Here is a 14808-nt window from a genome sequence, read left to right on the forward strand (position 1 = left end):
AGAAATGAATGACAGCCCAAAGTCAGGCAGATGGTTCTTTTCGGATGCTTCCCAACTCTTTTCTCATACAGAGCTATGCATTTAGGCAATGCAACATTTTAGCACAGAATTCAAGAATAAAATATACATTTTTTTCCTGTTCAAAGAAGTCTATATCTTAAATTTGGAATCTGTTATTGATGCCTTGCCTTATTTTTCAGTCCAGATCTTATTCCCCAATCTTCTAGGAAGTAATAGAGCTTCTCTTCTTTTGGAAAAAAAAAAGTTTTATTTCTCTCTCTCACTCTCTTTCTTATTTATTTTGTAAGAATCCAAGGTAGTGTCTTTGTGACATTTCCTAAGGAAGAATTTTAAAAGTGCAAAAGTAAATCCAACATCAGCCTGTCTGATTAAGCAATAGTTCCTGGGATCATAAAGTTCTTTCGAAAAAATATGCCGTGGTATTTTTATTGAGTTTATAAGCTGAAAGGCATTTAAGATTCCAAGGAGAACAACAAAAAAAATGAAAAAGAAACACACATGTGCTATTACTAAAAAAAGGCACCAAAGATGTGTACCAGGCAGGATTATTCCTGGGAAAAATTATGAAGCAGATGAAATCTGTTTATCATTTTTCCATGCTTTGTTTTGAGCCCCTTTTTCATCTCTGCTCTGCCCATCACCAGCTGCCTTGCTGCATCAACCCTCTCTGGGTCTTCCTGTTTCTCAGTGCTGTATTCTCCCTCTGCACCAACTCTTTCAGTTCTGCAAGAGAACTAGGCTAGTAGATTTTTAAAATCTATGGTAAAGTATAAATAGTTGTCAATGGATTTTCATAAAAAAAGGTAAATTTGGCAAGAATTCGTAGGAAGATAATTACACTTTATGAGCATTTGTTACTTGGCTCCTCTGTGGGTCCAGGCCTTATGCTAATGAAAGAGGGATGAGTCCTCTAAAAGAGACGAAAAATATCAAGAATCCTAGAAAGACAAAATATGGGACCAAAGCTGGTTACCTCATGGATAATTGAGGCCTAGAGACACAGAAGTCAGAAAAGAAAGGAATTGGTGCCAACTCTGCCACCTGCTATGTTATCTTGCATAGGCCTCTTCTCAGCTTTCTCTGAGTTTTTTTTTCAGTTGTAAAATGAGGAATAATAACATTTACAGGTTATTAAGAGGATTCTATGAGAATATATAACTGAAATTATACTGCTCTGTGTCTAAACTGATGACGTTTAAGATAGGATTCTCTAATACTTAGTATTTGCTGTGACGAAACACCCATCACAGTTTTTCAGGACTGAGAGGGAAGGACAGAGGAGAAACGAGCACTTTACCACTATAGTTATACCCCCTTATCTGCAGGGAATGTGTTCCAGGACCCCAGTGGATGCCTGAAACAGCGGATAGTACCAAACCTTACATATATGATGTTTTTCTTCCTATACATAATACCTATGATAAAGTTTAATTTAAAAATTAGGCACAGTAAGAAATTAACAATAACTAATGATAAAATAGAACAATTGTAACAACATTCCAGCATCATGACTCTTGCCCTTCAGGGCCATTATTAAGTAAAATAAGGGCTACTTGAACACAAACACTGCAATATCTTTACAGTTGATATGATAACCCAGACGGCTATTAAGTGGCTAATGAGCGGGTAGCATATACAGCATGGACACGCTGGACAAAGGGGTGATTCTTGTAAGATTTCATCACACTGCTCAGAATGGCATGCAATTGAAACCTTCTGAATTATTTCTAGAATTTTCTATGTAATATTTTTGGATCTCAGTTGATTGTGGGTAACTGAAACAGCAAAAAGTGAAACTGTGGAGAAAGGTGGACTACTGTACTGTAAAACTGGAGGGGAAAAAGACTGTTTGCCAGTGCAGAAAAAGGTGAAACTTCTGATTCATCCTCATTCTTCAAATGTCATTTTGAAATATGTTGGTACAATTATCTATTATTTGGGGGGGGGAAATGTATTATAACATTATTTTAATTGCTGTTAAAACCATTATAGTCATGGTTAAATGTGAATGGTGAGACGGCCAGTTTGTGTTTCATTCATAATAGTTGTATTCTTCTAGACAGAGCTTTCCTCTTAGTCTTGCAAACCTAACTGAGCTGATTGAGGGAGAGGCTATCATAGATAGGACATTATTAGATCATAGATAGGACATTAGAGGTTAGAAGCTAGAGGATGAGAAGTACAGGAAAAAAAGCACAAATATTACAAACTGTGTAAATCACTACTTTGTCTCCTAGACCGCCTGCATGATCAGTTTACTCATGATTAGTTCTTCAGTCTTTACTGAACCCCCATGTGGAAATAGCGGAGCACAGAAGCAATGCGGTTTGTGGAAAGGAGTAAATAAAAAGCATCTGCTTTTGAACAGCTATGATCTCTCTGGGGGAAGAGACCCACATGCTTAAAAGTATTAGCAATCTTTAAAAGGCTGAATAAGACCATCAGAGTCCCGAGGAAAGAGAAATCATTTTCTGGTAGAGACATAAGGGATGACTCCCAAGATAGAAGAGTATCTCCTAAGGAGAAAAAAAAAAAAAAAAAAAAAAAAAACGTAGACAAGTAAAGACAGAATAATCTTGGGGAGAACTCATGTTTAAGGATTTACAAAAAGAAAGAGGGAATAGAATAGTAAAACAGTGAAATGACCAGAGAGGCTTTATGTGGAAGAATATAACAAATATCATAAATTAAATGTTTAAGAAAGAAAGAAGCTGCTCTCATTATTTATTCACATCTTTCGTTTGCTTTGAGTTGAGAGGATTTGTTCGATATGACATTTAGAATTTCCCTTTAAGTAATACTACAATTTAGGATCAGATATTAATTGCCTATTTATGCTTGTGAAGAACTTATTTTATCCTGAAACTAGGATATTACTCCACAATAAGACTTTCAGTTCCATGAATAAAGATGCAAAATATTCAAGCAAACTAAGTTTGAGACAACACAAAACGTTCCCCTGCAAATGCTTTACGACAGAAGTTCTATGGCTTAAGGAAAAGTAGCAAAAAGACATGTGAAAAAGTGTCTTTCCTCTTTGGATCATAGGAGGGCTGATCATCAATCCCTGATTTGAGTCCTTCTCTCAAGCCACAGCTCCACACCTCTAATTACCCCACTGGATACATAAGGGGGTCAGAGTGTATGTATGTGCATGTACACATGCAGGCACTGAGTTCACTGAGTATTTGAACATGAATCCAGTAGTACTCACAGGAAGGCCCATCTGACCCGGTCTACCCAAGGGCCCTGTAGTTCCTGGTAAGCCCATTTCTCCTTTTTCTCCATCCTCTCCAAGAAGTCCCCTTTCTCCTGGGGTCCCCTGTAATCCAATAAATTTTTTTTAAAAAAGGAATACAGTGAAATAATTTTTCCACACATAGGCATGTTTTTGTTTAGCATATATATGTCAAAGATTTCATAAAACATGTATTTTATACATAATGTTAAAAATATAATTTACCTTTAATCCATCTTTTCCTTGGAGACCTTCTTCTCCAGGAGATCCTGGTTCACCCTATTTTGTAGCAGAACAGTAAGATTAACTTTTTTGCTATATCACTTACCTTCTTTTATTTTTTGCCCTGTCATGTATAGACAGTAGCAGGGTTCATTTATTCCTACTTCTACTTTATTTCTAAGGGGATTTGACAGTATAATAGGCATGATTTAATTTGCCCTGAATAGCTCTGCAGAGGATTTAAAGAGTTAGAGTGTTGTAAATTCAAATACAAAATGGCCTCAGAATATTAATATAAATTTTAGATAATTAAAGGCATTTTATATACATTTGGTAACTGTGGAAATTTATACAGCTAGACATGATTCTGAGTTCAAGGAATGTAAATACTGTGTAAATACTGCATCTCATAAAATTATACCTTGCTATACTAAATTTACATGGGTTAATACAATTTGATTTGGTTATGATCACTCTATCAGATTTTCAGAGTTTCTATATTTTCTCCATTATAGAGAAGAGGCAAAGATTAAGGCCCTGGTACATCAAGAAGCTGTCTTCTAGACATGGAACTTGCAGAAATGCAGAGCCACACTTCATGAAGCTATTAAAGTAGCATTGGCTCTTTTTTTTTTTTTTTTTTTAAGATGACCGGTAAGGGGATCTTAACCCTTGACTTGGTGTTGTCAGCACCACGCTCAGCCAGTGAGCGAACCGGCCATCTGTATATGGGATCCGAACCCAGGGCCTTGGTGTTATCAGCACCGCACTCTCCCGAGTGAGCCACGGGCCGGCCCCAGCATTGGCTCTTTTTATAATTAAATTATTTAAAAGAAAGTTAATTGGTGCTTATCCATAGTTGCTCCATCTCTCTCATCAATGACACTTCCATTATCCTCACCCCCCACTTATGCCCCCAAAAATGGAAAACAGAGAGAAAGAAACCAAATGCAAAATATATCTCCCTACTTTGCCTTTTAGTAAACCAATGCCTCTTAAAATTATCTTGGACACTGTTATCTTGGGAAAAACTCACCATAGCTCAAGGTAAAGGTTGTCTAAATTCGTATAACTTCTCTAAGCTATCTAATTACAACTACTTACAATTATCTCCTTGTATCTTATTAACCTTGCATAAGTCTAATTTTTTAAAATATAAATTAGATTTCAATTTTTTGTCTGTATTGTTAGGTCAGGAAATATCCTGAGAGTTGATCGCTTGCATTTGTGACTTTCTTCTCAATGCTAACATTAGTGACAATCACAGTGACCCCACATTTTGGAAAGGGTTCTGCAGAGAAGAACTGATTTTGGCAAAAGAATGTATGAGGTTAGTACTCTAAAGGCTACTAAATCAGAATGTGAACAGGATTTGGAATGCAGTTTTTAAATTATAAAATAAAAACAAACATTTTCAATAATAGTGTTCAGGCTAAGTTTTGAATCTCTGAAGTAAGCAGGTCAGTGCATTAATAGGGTTTCCAGTAGGCACTTACCCGTAACCCTGGTTCTCCATTTCCTCCAACACTGCCTGCAGGTCCAATATCTCCCTGAAGAAACAAAGGGGAAGACTAAACTCCTTTCTACTAAAACTGTGTTTAATTATGGAGGGCATAGCATAAGGGATAGGCATTCCAAAACACTCCTGTTTTTATCTGCTAGCCTTACCTGCTTTCAAGATGGTGGGTGTAAGGGATTAAATGTTAAAATTTCAGAGACCCTCCCCTTTACATTTTAGGAAGGTTACCTTTGCACCTGGCTCTCCTTGCAGACCAGATTCTCCCTCAATGCCTGGCGGTCCCTACAAGAGAATCATTTGACACGTTACAAAGGCAATAACAATCCCACAAGAAGATAGAAGTAAGTTTTAGTTCAAGGGTAAGATATCTGTTTCCAGATGAGGATATTTGCTGCCCCGTTAAACTTTATAACATAAGACCAGATACTTTCTGGGATCCTTTAACAGTTCAAATGCCAAAACAATTTCACCTGAAATCAGGACTTTTAACCACCAGTTTCTTCCAATCCTTCCTCTCATCCTTTAAACCTTGGTGAAAGAATAAAAGATAAGCTACTTCCTACTTTCTCTTCTACTTTTCTGTCCTCATACTCTCACTGTTTGTTCTGTTTCTTCACCTTTTGGTCTTCCCATTCCTTTCTGTTGTGCCCTCTGGAAACTACTTTCTGTAGAAAATTCATTTTTCCTTATTGGTTTTATAAAAAATATCACACAATATACTGGAGATTGTTTCATGGGTGGGTCCAGTTTTGTTGGGAAGCTTTTGGTTCTTTTATCTTTGAAAACATGCAACTTCTAGCAACCTCTGGCTATTTCTAGGTTTGGAGCTTTACACTTGCTGTTGTATTGTTTTTGTCTCCCAGAGATATTTATCTTGCTTTTGAGCATGCTATGCATGCCCGTCCTTTTCCCCGCTCTTCCTTTCCTCACCCAATTCCCCTATCCCTTTCCTTTGCTTCCGTCTCCCTCCCTCTCTCCTTTCCTTTCTTTCCTGTTTGCTTTCTTTCAGGGATTCCTCAATATTTCTGATCCATGGATGACAACCTTCCTTATTATTAGAGACTAAAATAGCTTTTATATCATTTTATAGTATTTTAGATGGAAATTCAGTTTTCCATTTGACTCAGCTTCTGCAGTCCACATTCACTTTGTGTTTTTTGTTTTGTTTTGTTTTGTTTTTTTTTCAAAATAAAGGTTATACATGCACAACAGAACAGATGGGCTTATAATGAAAAGCCCCGGTCCCTGTCCTCAGAGGCAATTACTTTTTGAAATTATTTTTGGTTTTAGTTTTCCTAGTTGTTGCTTCTATAACCCACTAAGTATACCTCTACTTCTGTATTGCCTTGTTAAAAGTTTAGTTCCCTTATACTGTCTCTCCTTTTCCACTGTTTCTCCAACTTTTAAAATAGTTGTTATATTATTTAATTCTTCTTTTTTTTAAAAAATTTTTTTCCTTTTTTGTCTTTTTTTACTGACCGGTAACAGGATCACAACCCTCAGTGTCGCGCCCGTACCGGGGACTAGCAACGGGATCGCAACCCTCGGTGTTGCACCCGCACCGCGCTCAGCCAGTGAGCAGGAACCAGTCTCCACATGGGATCCAAACCCTCAGCGGGAGCGCCGCCGCGCTCCCAAGTGGTGCACTCTCCAGTGCGCCACCAAGCCGGCCCAATTATTTAATTCTTCTGTTGGTTACCTTTTTTTAACTTCTTCACTGTTATAAAAAGCAATATAATGCACATGTGAGAGAAAGAACCCTAAAGCAAGACTGCCTGGGATTCTGCTCTGCATCAGACATTTGTAGAACTTAATATCTCACTCTAAGATTAAAACTCTCTCAACAGAGAATTCCAACTCTTTGAGGACTTCTTCCATATAAAAACTGCTTTTAATCTCACAGACCTCCTTCATTTCTAATTTTCTCCCCATCTGTGAGCCCCTCTTGACCTCTTTTAAGCCTTTCTTAGTCTAAATCCAAAACCTGATCTTCTGATCTCTGTGATACCTCTTTTGTTATACCAATCCTGAATCAGAGCTTTAAATTGCCTTTTGCCATTTCTATTACCAGAAGAACACTGGCAGAAAAAAAGTACGACCTTGGGAACAGTGGTATCATTACATGTTGAGAGGCACAGTGGCTAAGAGCATGGGTTCTGGAGGCAGCTAGCCTAAATTTACATCTAATCTCTACCACAACTACCAGCTACTGCTCTTGAGTAAGTTATTAACCATTTTATGCCTTAGTTTTCTCATCTGTAAAATGGCAATAATAACTGCACCTAGCTTGCAGAGTTGTTGTGAGAATCCACTAATATGATAAAAAACACAAACAATGCTAGGCACATGGCAAGTGCTCCATAATTTTTAAGTATTATTGTAATTATTATAATATAATGCGAATTCACAGTCTCCTACTTCGGTTTGACTTTTAGTGAGGTATACCTGCTTTTTACTTGTCTCAGGGCATTTTCTTTGTCTATTATCCCCAACCACTATTCTAAACCATCACATTTTCCTGAAGTCACCTACTCAACCCCTACTCCTTATCATCACAGAATTCTCATCCTAATCTCTTAAAAAAATTCAAGCTATGAGGTATGACTTCTCTGAGCTTTCTTTAGGCTCAGAGGATGTGGGACAGTATAGGTTATGAGCATTAACTTTTGAGTCACATTGAACCCAGACTCTGCTACTTGTTAGCAATTTACCTTGGGCAGATGAGGAGATTATGACCTTAACCTCCCTAAACCATCTTCTTTCCTGGTCTCAGGAAAAGTTATTACCTCCATCTTGTCACAGAACCTAGAAATCTGGGAATAATCTTTGACTTCTCTTTCCAAATTCCACAAATATACAGGTTCTGCAGAATTTATATAACAAACATTTCTAAAATTGATCCCTTCCTTTCCTTTTCTATGCCTACTGCTTTAATTCAGACCTCCATCACTTCTTGCCTGGATCAATGCAGTAGCTTTTTAAAAGGTATACTAAAGTTCACTGTTGTCTCCTCAAATACATGCTTTATGCAGCTGCTAGAATTATTTCCCTGAAGTACAAATCTGACTTTATCACTGCCCTGCCTATACTCTACAATGACTTATTATAGGCTATAAAATAAAGAGTTCAAGCTTCTTAAAAGAGTATGCAAGACTTTTCATTCTCTAACCATTTCCCTATAACCTCTCCACCTGTTAGCACTCCTTGTTTCGACTTTAAGCATCAAAGAATCCACACTGCTTCATATTTCATGTTCTAACTCAGACTATCCCTTTTTTTCTGGAATTCCCTTATCCTTATTCTCTCTTTTCATATGCCTAAATCCTACTCTTACTTAAAAATCTTATTATTCCCCCCCCCACATATAAACATAAGTCTTATTTTTCCCTTTCCCAGGTGGGTTTAAGTACCTATTGCTCTGCTCCTACATTGCCTTGCCAATATCTCCATCGCTTGGTCTAACACGTTGCAATATCATGATCTCTTATAGGACTATCTTCTGCAAAAAGATAATAAATTCCCAAAGGAGTCAGGGACCTTATCTCAGTCACCTTTGTATCCCCAGCAGATACACAGTGCACAGTAAGCCTTTAGCCTAAAGCCTATGAGGGCACTTCAAAAATTTCAAGGAGTTGAATGACATGAGAAAGATAAACTGGCAACAAATAGCTGATAGAATGATGGGAGCTGGAGGGGACATGGCATAAACCTGAAGGACTAGAGCGTTGGCAATAGAGATGAAAAGAGAGGGATAGATTTTAGAGAAAATGGGGAAGAAACCTTATTCAAAGGGAAAAGGTGGCTGATTGGAGAGGATGAGGAAGGAGCAAGAGTTTAGGATGACTCAGTTTTGGGTTATTGGGTAATAAGGGGTATCTTTCATTGAGACGGGAATAAAAAGAGGAAGAACAGTGGGAAAGTTATGGGTTTGGTTTAGCCATTACGCATTTGTTTTTGTTTTTTTTTTCCCAGCAGCTGGCACGTATGGGGATCCAAACCCTTGACCTTGGTGTTATCAGCACCATGCTCTACCAAGTGAGCTAACTGGCTAAGGCCTGGTTTAGACACTCTGAATTTGACATGTTTGTGGGATATCTACGTGGATATCTAAAAAGACAACAGGAAATCAGTTACTGGAGCTGAGAAGAGAGACATAAATTAGAACTATCAAGCTGAGAGCTATTAGAATAACACTGCTAATTAAAGTCACTGTCATAGCATGATTGCCAAGCCAAGGAATTGGAAGAGCAACTTCATATCAAGACTGAGAAAGGCTAAGGAGAAGGTGAAGTGCAGAACGAAGAGAGCAGTTTCACGGAAGCCAAGGGAGGAGAGAATTTGTTTAATCTATTTAGTGTTAAAGTTAACAAAGAATGGAAATAAAGTAATTGGATTTTATAATTATAACAAATGTGGTTTATTATTCCAAAATATGTCCTAGATAGGGTAACTTCTCAATATTCTTTTATCAAAGAGATATAACATCTTAGAATTAAGGGCTATAAAGTCAATTCTAAATCAGTGAAGGGAAAGATTTATCTACTTTTTGATCTGTCATTCAATTGTTAGAGGAGAACTTTATATGTATAAACTCAGGTTCATACAATAATCATTTCTGCTTATAGGCTTCATTTTCTGAGTATAAAACAAAATACTATAGAATTATTCTTCATAATATACACGCCTAATATATTAACTTTACGTTAGAGTCTTATAAAAAGCATTAACTATTGACGAACAAGAAAGAACCACAAAAAAATTACCTCAACACCCATTTCTCCAGGAGGTCCAGCTTCACCTTGCAGTCCTCGTGGCCCCTATATTAAAATAAAATTTAAGATATGAGAATCAAAGCTTACTGTATTTCAATAAACATACACATCTAAATACAGAATTTATAATACAACATATATAATATTATAATGCATAATACATTGATCAATGTACTACTTTACTCTCTGTATAATCAAAATTATATCTTTAGTTGATACGTCTGTGTTTTTTATGAATAGCATAGAGCTATGCTTGGATTCAAAGGAAAAGGAAAGGAAAGAAAGGAGAACCATTCACTCTTTTATTACCTAATTCATTCATTCACTTAGCAAACATTTATCAAGCACCTAATAAGCATCAAATATTGTGCTAAGGGCTTTCACAAGTTATTTTCTGGGTAAGATAGTCATATATCTAATTTAATATCCCTGTCAAACATGTGGCAAACAAATTAGCATTGTTTTAGAAGCATATGTACGATCTGTTTTACTGTCTCTATAGTTTTGCCTTTTCCAGAACATAAAATTCTTTGGAATCATACAGCCTTTTCAGACTGGCTTCTTTCATTTAACAGTATTCATTTTGGGTTCTGAATTTTTGTGACTTGATACTCATTTCTTTTTATTGCTTAATAATATCCATTGTACAGGTGTACCAAGTTTGTTTTTCCATTTACTCATTGGAGGACATTGTATTAGTCTGTTCAGGCTGCTATAAGAAAATACTATAAACTGATAGTTTACAAACAACAGAAATTTATTTCTCACACTTCTGGAGGCTGGAGTGCCCAAGACCAAGGCCCTGGCAGAATTGATGTACTTTCTGGTAAATTGATAGTGCTCACTAGCTGTGTCGTCAGATCGTAGAAGGGACCATCTGGCTCTCTCGGGTCTCTTTTGTAAGGGTGCTAATCACAATCATGAGGACTGTGCTCTTATGACCTAAACACCTCCCAAAGGTTCCACCTTCTAATACCATCAATTTGGTGGTTAGGATTTCAACATATGAATTTTGGGGACACACAATCAGACCATACCAGACATATTGGTTGCTTCCAATATTTAGCAACTATAAGTAAAGCTGCTGTAAACACTCATGTGCAAGTTTTTACAAGAACATAAATTTTCCACTCATTTTGGTAAACAGCAAGGAAAGAGATTACCGAATTGTAAGGTAAGAGTATGTTTAGCTTTGTAAAAAATGCCAAACTGTCTTCCAAAATGGATGTATCATTTTGTATTTCCACCAGCAATAAGTGAGAGTTCCTGTTGCTCTACATCTTTGCTAGCATTTGGTATTGTCATAGTTTTGGATTTTAGCCATCCCAACAGGTGTGTAGTGGCATGTCATTTTTGTTTTAATTTGCACTTCCGTGAAGACATGATGATGGACATATTTTCATATGCTTCTATGCCATTTCTATATCTTTTTTGGTGTGGTGTCTGTTTACATCTTTTGCCCACTTCCACTGGGTTGTTTTTTTAGGTGTTCTTTCTATATTTTGGATACAAGCCTTTTATCATATATATGTTTTGCAAATATTTTCTCCCAGTCTATGGCCTGTCTTGTCAATCTCTTAACAGTGTCTTTTGCAGGACAAAGGTTTTTAATGTTAATAAGTGCAACTTATCAATTTTTTCATTCATGGATTGTGCTTTTGATGTTGTATCTAAAAACTCATGACCAAACTTAAGGTTACATAGATTTTCTCCTATGTTTATCTTCTACGAGTTTTATAGTTTTGCATTTCACATTTAGATCTATGATCCACTTTGAGGTGTGTGTGTGTGTGTGTGTGTGTGTGTGTGTGTGTGTGTGTGTGTGAGAGAGAGAGAGAGAGAGAGAGAGAGAGGTACAAGACCTGCATCTAGATTCATTTTTTCTACATGTGGATATCCATTTGTTCCAGCATCACCTATTGAAGAATCTATCCATTGAACTGCCTTTGCTCCTAGTCAAAGTCCATTTGCAGCTATACATTGTGTATACTATGTAGAGCACAGACAATATCTGTGTTCTATTTCTGGACTTGTCATTCTGCTCTAATGATCTAATTGTCCATTCTTTTACCACACTGTCTTGACTACTGACGCTTTAGATGAAGTCTTTGTGTGTGTGTGTGTGTGTGTGTGTGTGTGTGTGTGTGTGTGTCTGGTACTGGGATCTGGGATCCAAACCTGTGACTTTGGTGTTATAAGCTACGCTCTCACCAACTGAGCTAACCGGCCAGCTCTACATTAAGTCTTGAAGTCAGGTAGTGTTAATCCTCCAGCTTTGTTCTTCGATATTGTGTTGGCTATTATGGGTCTTTTGCATTTTCTTATGAACTTTAGAATCTGTTTGTTAATATCTACAAAGTAACTTGCTGGGATTTTGACTAGAATTGAATTGATAGATCAAGTTGTGAAGAACTGACATCCTAACTATACTGAGTCTTCCTATCCATGAACATGAAATATATTTCCATTTATTTAGACCTTTGATTTCTTTGATCAGAGTTTTGCAGTTTTCCTCACACAGATCTTCTACAAATTTTGTTAAATTTATGTCTATTTCTTTCTTTCCTTCCTTCCTTCCTTCTTTCTTTTTTGGTGCTAGTGTAAATGGTTTTGTATTTTTCATTTAAAATTGCAATTACTCATTGCTGGTATATAAAAAAGCAATTGACTTTTTTTTTTTTTTTTTTGTCTTTTGTCTTTTTTCCGTGTCCAGCAACGGATCGCAACCCTCAGTGTTGCCCCCGTACCGGACCGGGGACCGGCAACGGGATTGCAAACCTCGGCGTTGCTCCCGCGCCTCGCTCAGCCAGTGAGCGGGAACCGGTCTGTATGTGGGATCCGAACCCTCGGGCGGGAGCGCCGCCACGCTTCCCAAGCGGCGCACTATCCAGTGCGCCACCGGGCCGGCCCCCAATTGACTTTTATATTATTAACTTGTATTCCAGTATGGTGCAATCTTGTTATAATTGCTTATTAGTTCCAGGAGTTGTTTTGTTTTTGAAATCAATTTCTTGGAATTTTTTGTATTTTACATAGATCATCATATCATCTGCAAACAAAGAATTTTATTTTTCCTTCCTAATTTGTATACTTTTATTTCCTTTTATCGTCTTACTGTAACTAGCTAGGACTTCCAGTACAATGCTGAATAGGAGTTAAAGAAAAACAGACATCCTTTCCTTGTTCCCTTATTCTTAGGGGAAAAGTATCTAGTTTCTCACCATTAATTATAACATTGGCTATAAGATTTTTAAAAATATGTGTTCTTCATAAAGCTGAGGAAGTTCTCCTCTATTCCAAGTTTGCTGAGGATTTTTATCATAAACAGCGTTGAATTTTGCCAAATGATTTTTCTGCATCTTATTATTATTTTTTTTCCTGACCAGTAAGGGGATCGCAACCCTCAGCACGGTGTTGTCCACACCACGCTCAGCCAGTTAGCGCACAGGCCATCCCTACATAGGATCCAAACCCGCCGCCTCAGCGCTACCAGTGCTGCACTCTCCCGAGTGAGCCACAGAGCCCTTTCTGCATCTTTTTTATAGCATCATATTTTCCTCTTTAGATTGTTGAGGTGATGGATTACATTAACTGATTTTCTTTTTATTATTATGTTTTAAATTTTTCTTCTTGATTTTCATTAATTGATTTTCTAATATTAAACCAGCCTCACATACCCAAAATGAATCCCAGTTGGTTGTGATGTATAATTCTCTTTATATATTGTTGCTTTCATTTTGCTAATATTTTGGTGAGGATTTTTACATTTATGTTCATGAATAGTATTGGTCAGTAGTTTTCTTGTAATGTGTTTGTCTGGTTTGGTATTAGGGAAATGCTGGCCTCATATAATGAGTTTGAAAATGTTTTGGTGTTTTTATTTTCTGGAACAGATTGTTGGGTATTGGTATCATTTGTTCTTTAAGTGTCTGGTAGGATTTACTGGTGAGATCATCAGTGCTCTCTGTTTTGGAAGGTTATTAATTCTTATGCTATTTCTTTAATCAATATAGGCCTATTCAGATGAACAACTTCTCTTTATGTGAGTTTTGCTAGAATAATTCTTTCAAATAATTGGTCCATTTCATCTAAATTATCAAATTTGTGAACACAGTGTTATTCATAATTCATTTATTATCCTTTTTTATTGAATTATAATTGGTTATACATATTTTTGGGACTCAATGTTGACATATGTTGATCAAATCAATGTTACTAGTATGTATATTGTTGCAAATTGTACTAATTCTTTATGCCCCTCGTCCAATCTTTCCCTATCTTCCCTCCCACCTCTGATAACCCTAGATTTCTTCTCTCCTTCTGAAAGAATAACGGTTACTCTGTTGATTTGTTGCCTAGATGATCTGTCCAATGCTGAAAGGTGTGTTCAGGTCCCCCAATATTACCATAGAGCAAATGCTTCTTCTGTCACTCTGGAATGTTCTTTGTGCAGAGAGACTTCTTTTCTTTGGTCTCTGCTGGTGACTCTCCTTGTGTCAATGCACTCCAGTAGCTTGTGGACCATCTGCGTGGTGGTTGTGATGTCTAGCCACTTTCAGGGCAGCTGTGGTTACTGTGTTGGGCCACCCACATGGAGGTGAGATGTTTTTGGCATGCTCCTTGGTGCTGGTGGTGTGCCTGGTTGTAGGTGGGGGGTCTGGTGCCCAGCTTGATGTCCTGGTTCCCCAGGTGGGGCCTTGACACACTGGCAGTGTGCCTGGTTGTGGGTGTGGGGGGTGTCCAGTCCCTGGCTTCTTGCCCCAGGCCCCCAGGCAGGAACCCAAGGCACTAGTAGTGTGCCTGGTTGTGGGCGGGGGGGGGGTCCAATCTTTCAAAAAATTGGCCCATTTCATCTAAATTATCAAATTTGTGAACACAGTGTTATTCATAATTCATTTATTATGCTTTTAATGTCTATGGGATTACTAATGATGACTTCTCTTTCAGTTCTAATATTAGTAATTTGTGTTTCCTTTTTTTTTTTCCCTTTAGTTTAGTTCCCTGGCCAGGGATTGATCAATTTTATTGACCTTTTC

The 14808-nt window shown here is 37.3% G+C and overlaps 1 protein-coding gene across 1 annotated transcript in view; it reads right to left on the minus strand.

Moving 5' to 3' along the window:
- Nucleotides 1-14808, minus strand: part of COL24A1 (collagen, type XXIV, alpha 1) — a gene marked incomplete at its 3' end in the record, with an annotated part of 142583 nt that overhangs the window by 113551 nt on the left and 14224 nt on the right. The window contains exons 4-8 of the mRNA XM_008582339.1: nucleotides 9764-9817; nucleotides 5229-5282; nucleotides 4978-5031; nucleotides 3485-3538; nucleotides 3236-3343 (exon numbers count right to left, since the gene is read on the minus strand). Of these exons, the coding sequence (XP_008580561.1) occupies nucleotides 3236-3343; nucleotides 3485-3538; nucleotides 4978-5031; nucleotides 5229-5282; nucleotides 9764-9817 (324 nt within the window). The remainder of the gene's footprint in view (nucleotides 1-3235; nucleotides 3344-3484; nucleotides 3539-4977; nucleotides 5032-5228; nucleotides 5283-9763; nucleotides 9818-14808) is intronic.

Source organism: Galeopterus variegatus, unplaced genomic scaffold, assembly GCF_000696425.1.
Source record: "Galeopterus variegatus unplaced genomic scaffold, G_variegatus-3.0.2 Scaffold2575, whole genome shotgun sequence".
Taxonomy (NCBI): Eukaryota; Metazoa; Chordata; class Mammalia; order Dermoptera; family Cynocephalidae; genus Galeopterus; species Galeopterus variegatus.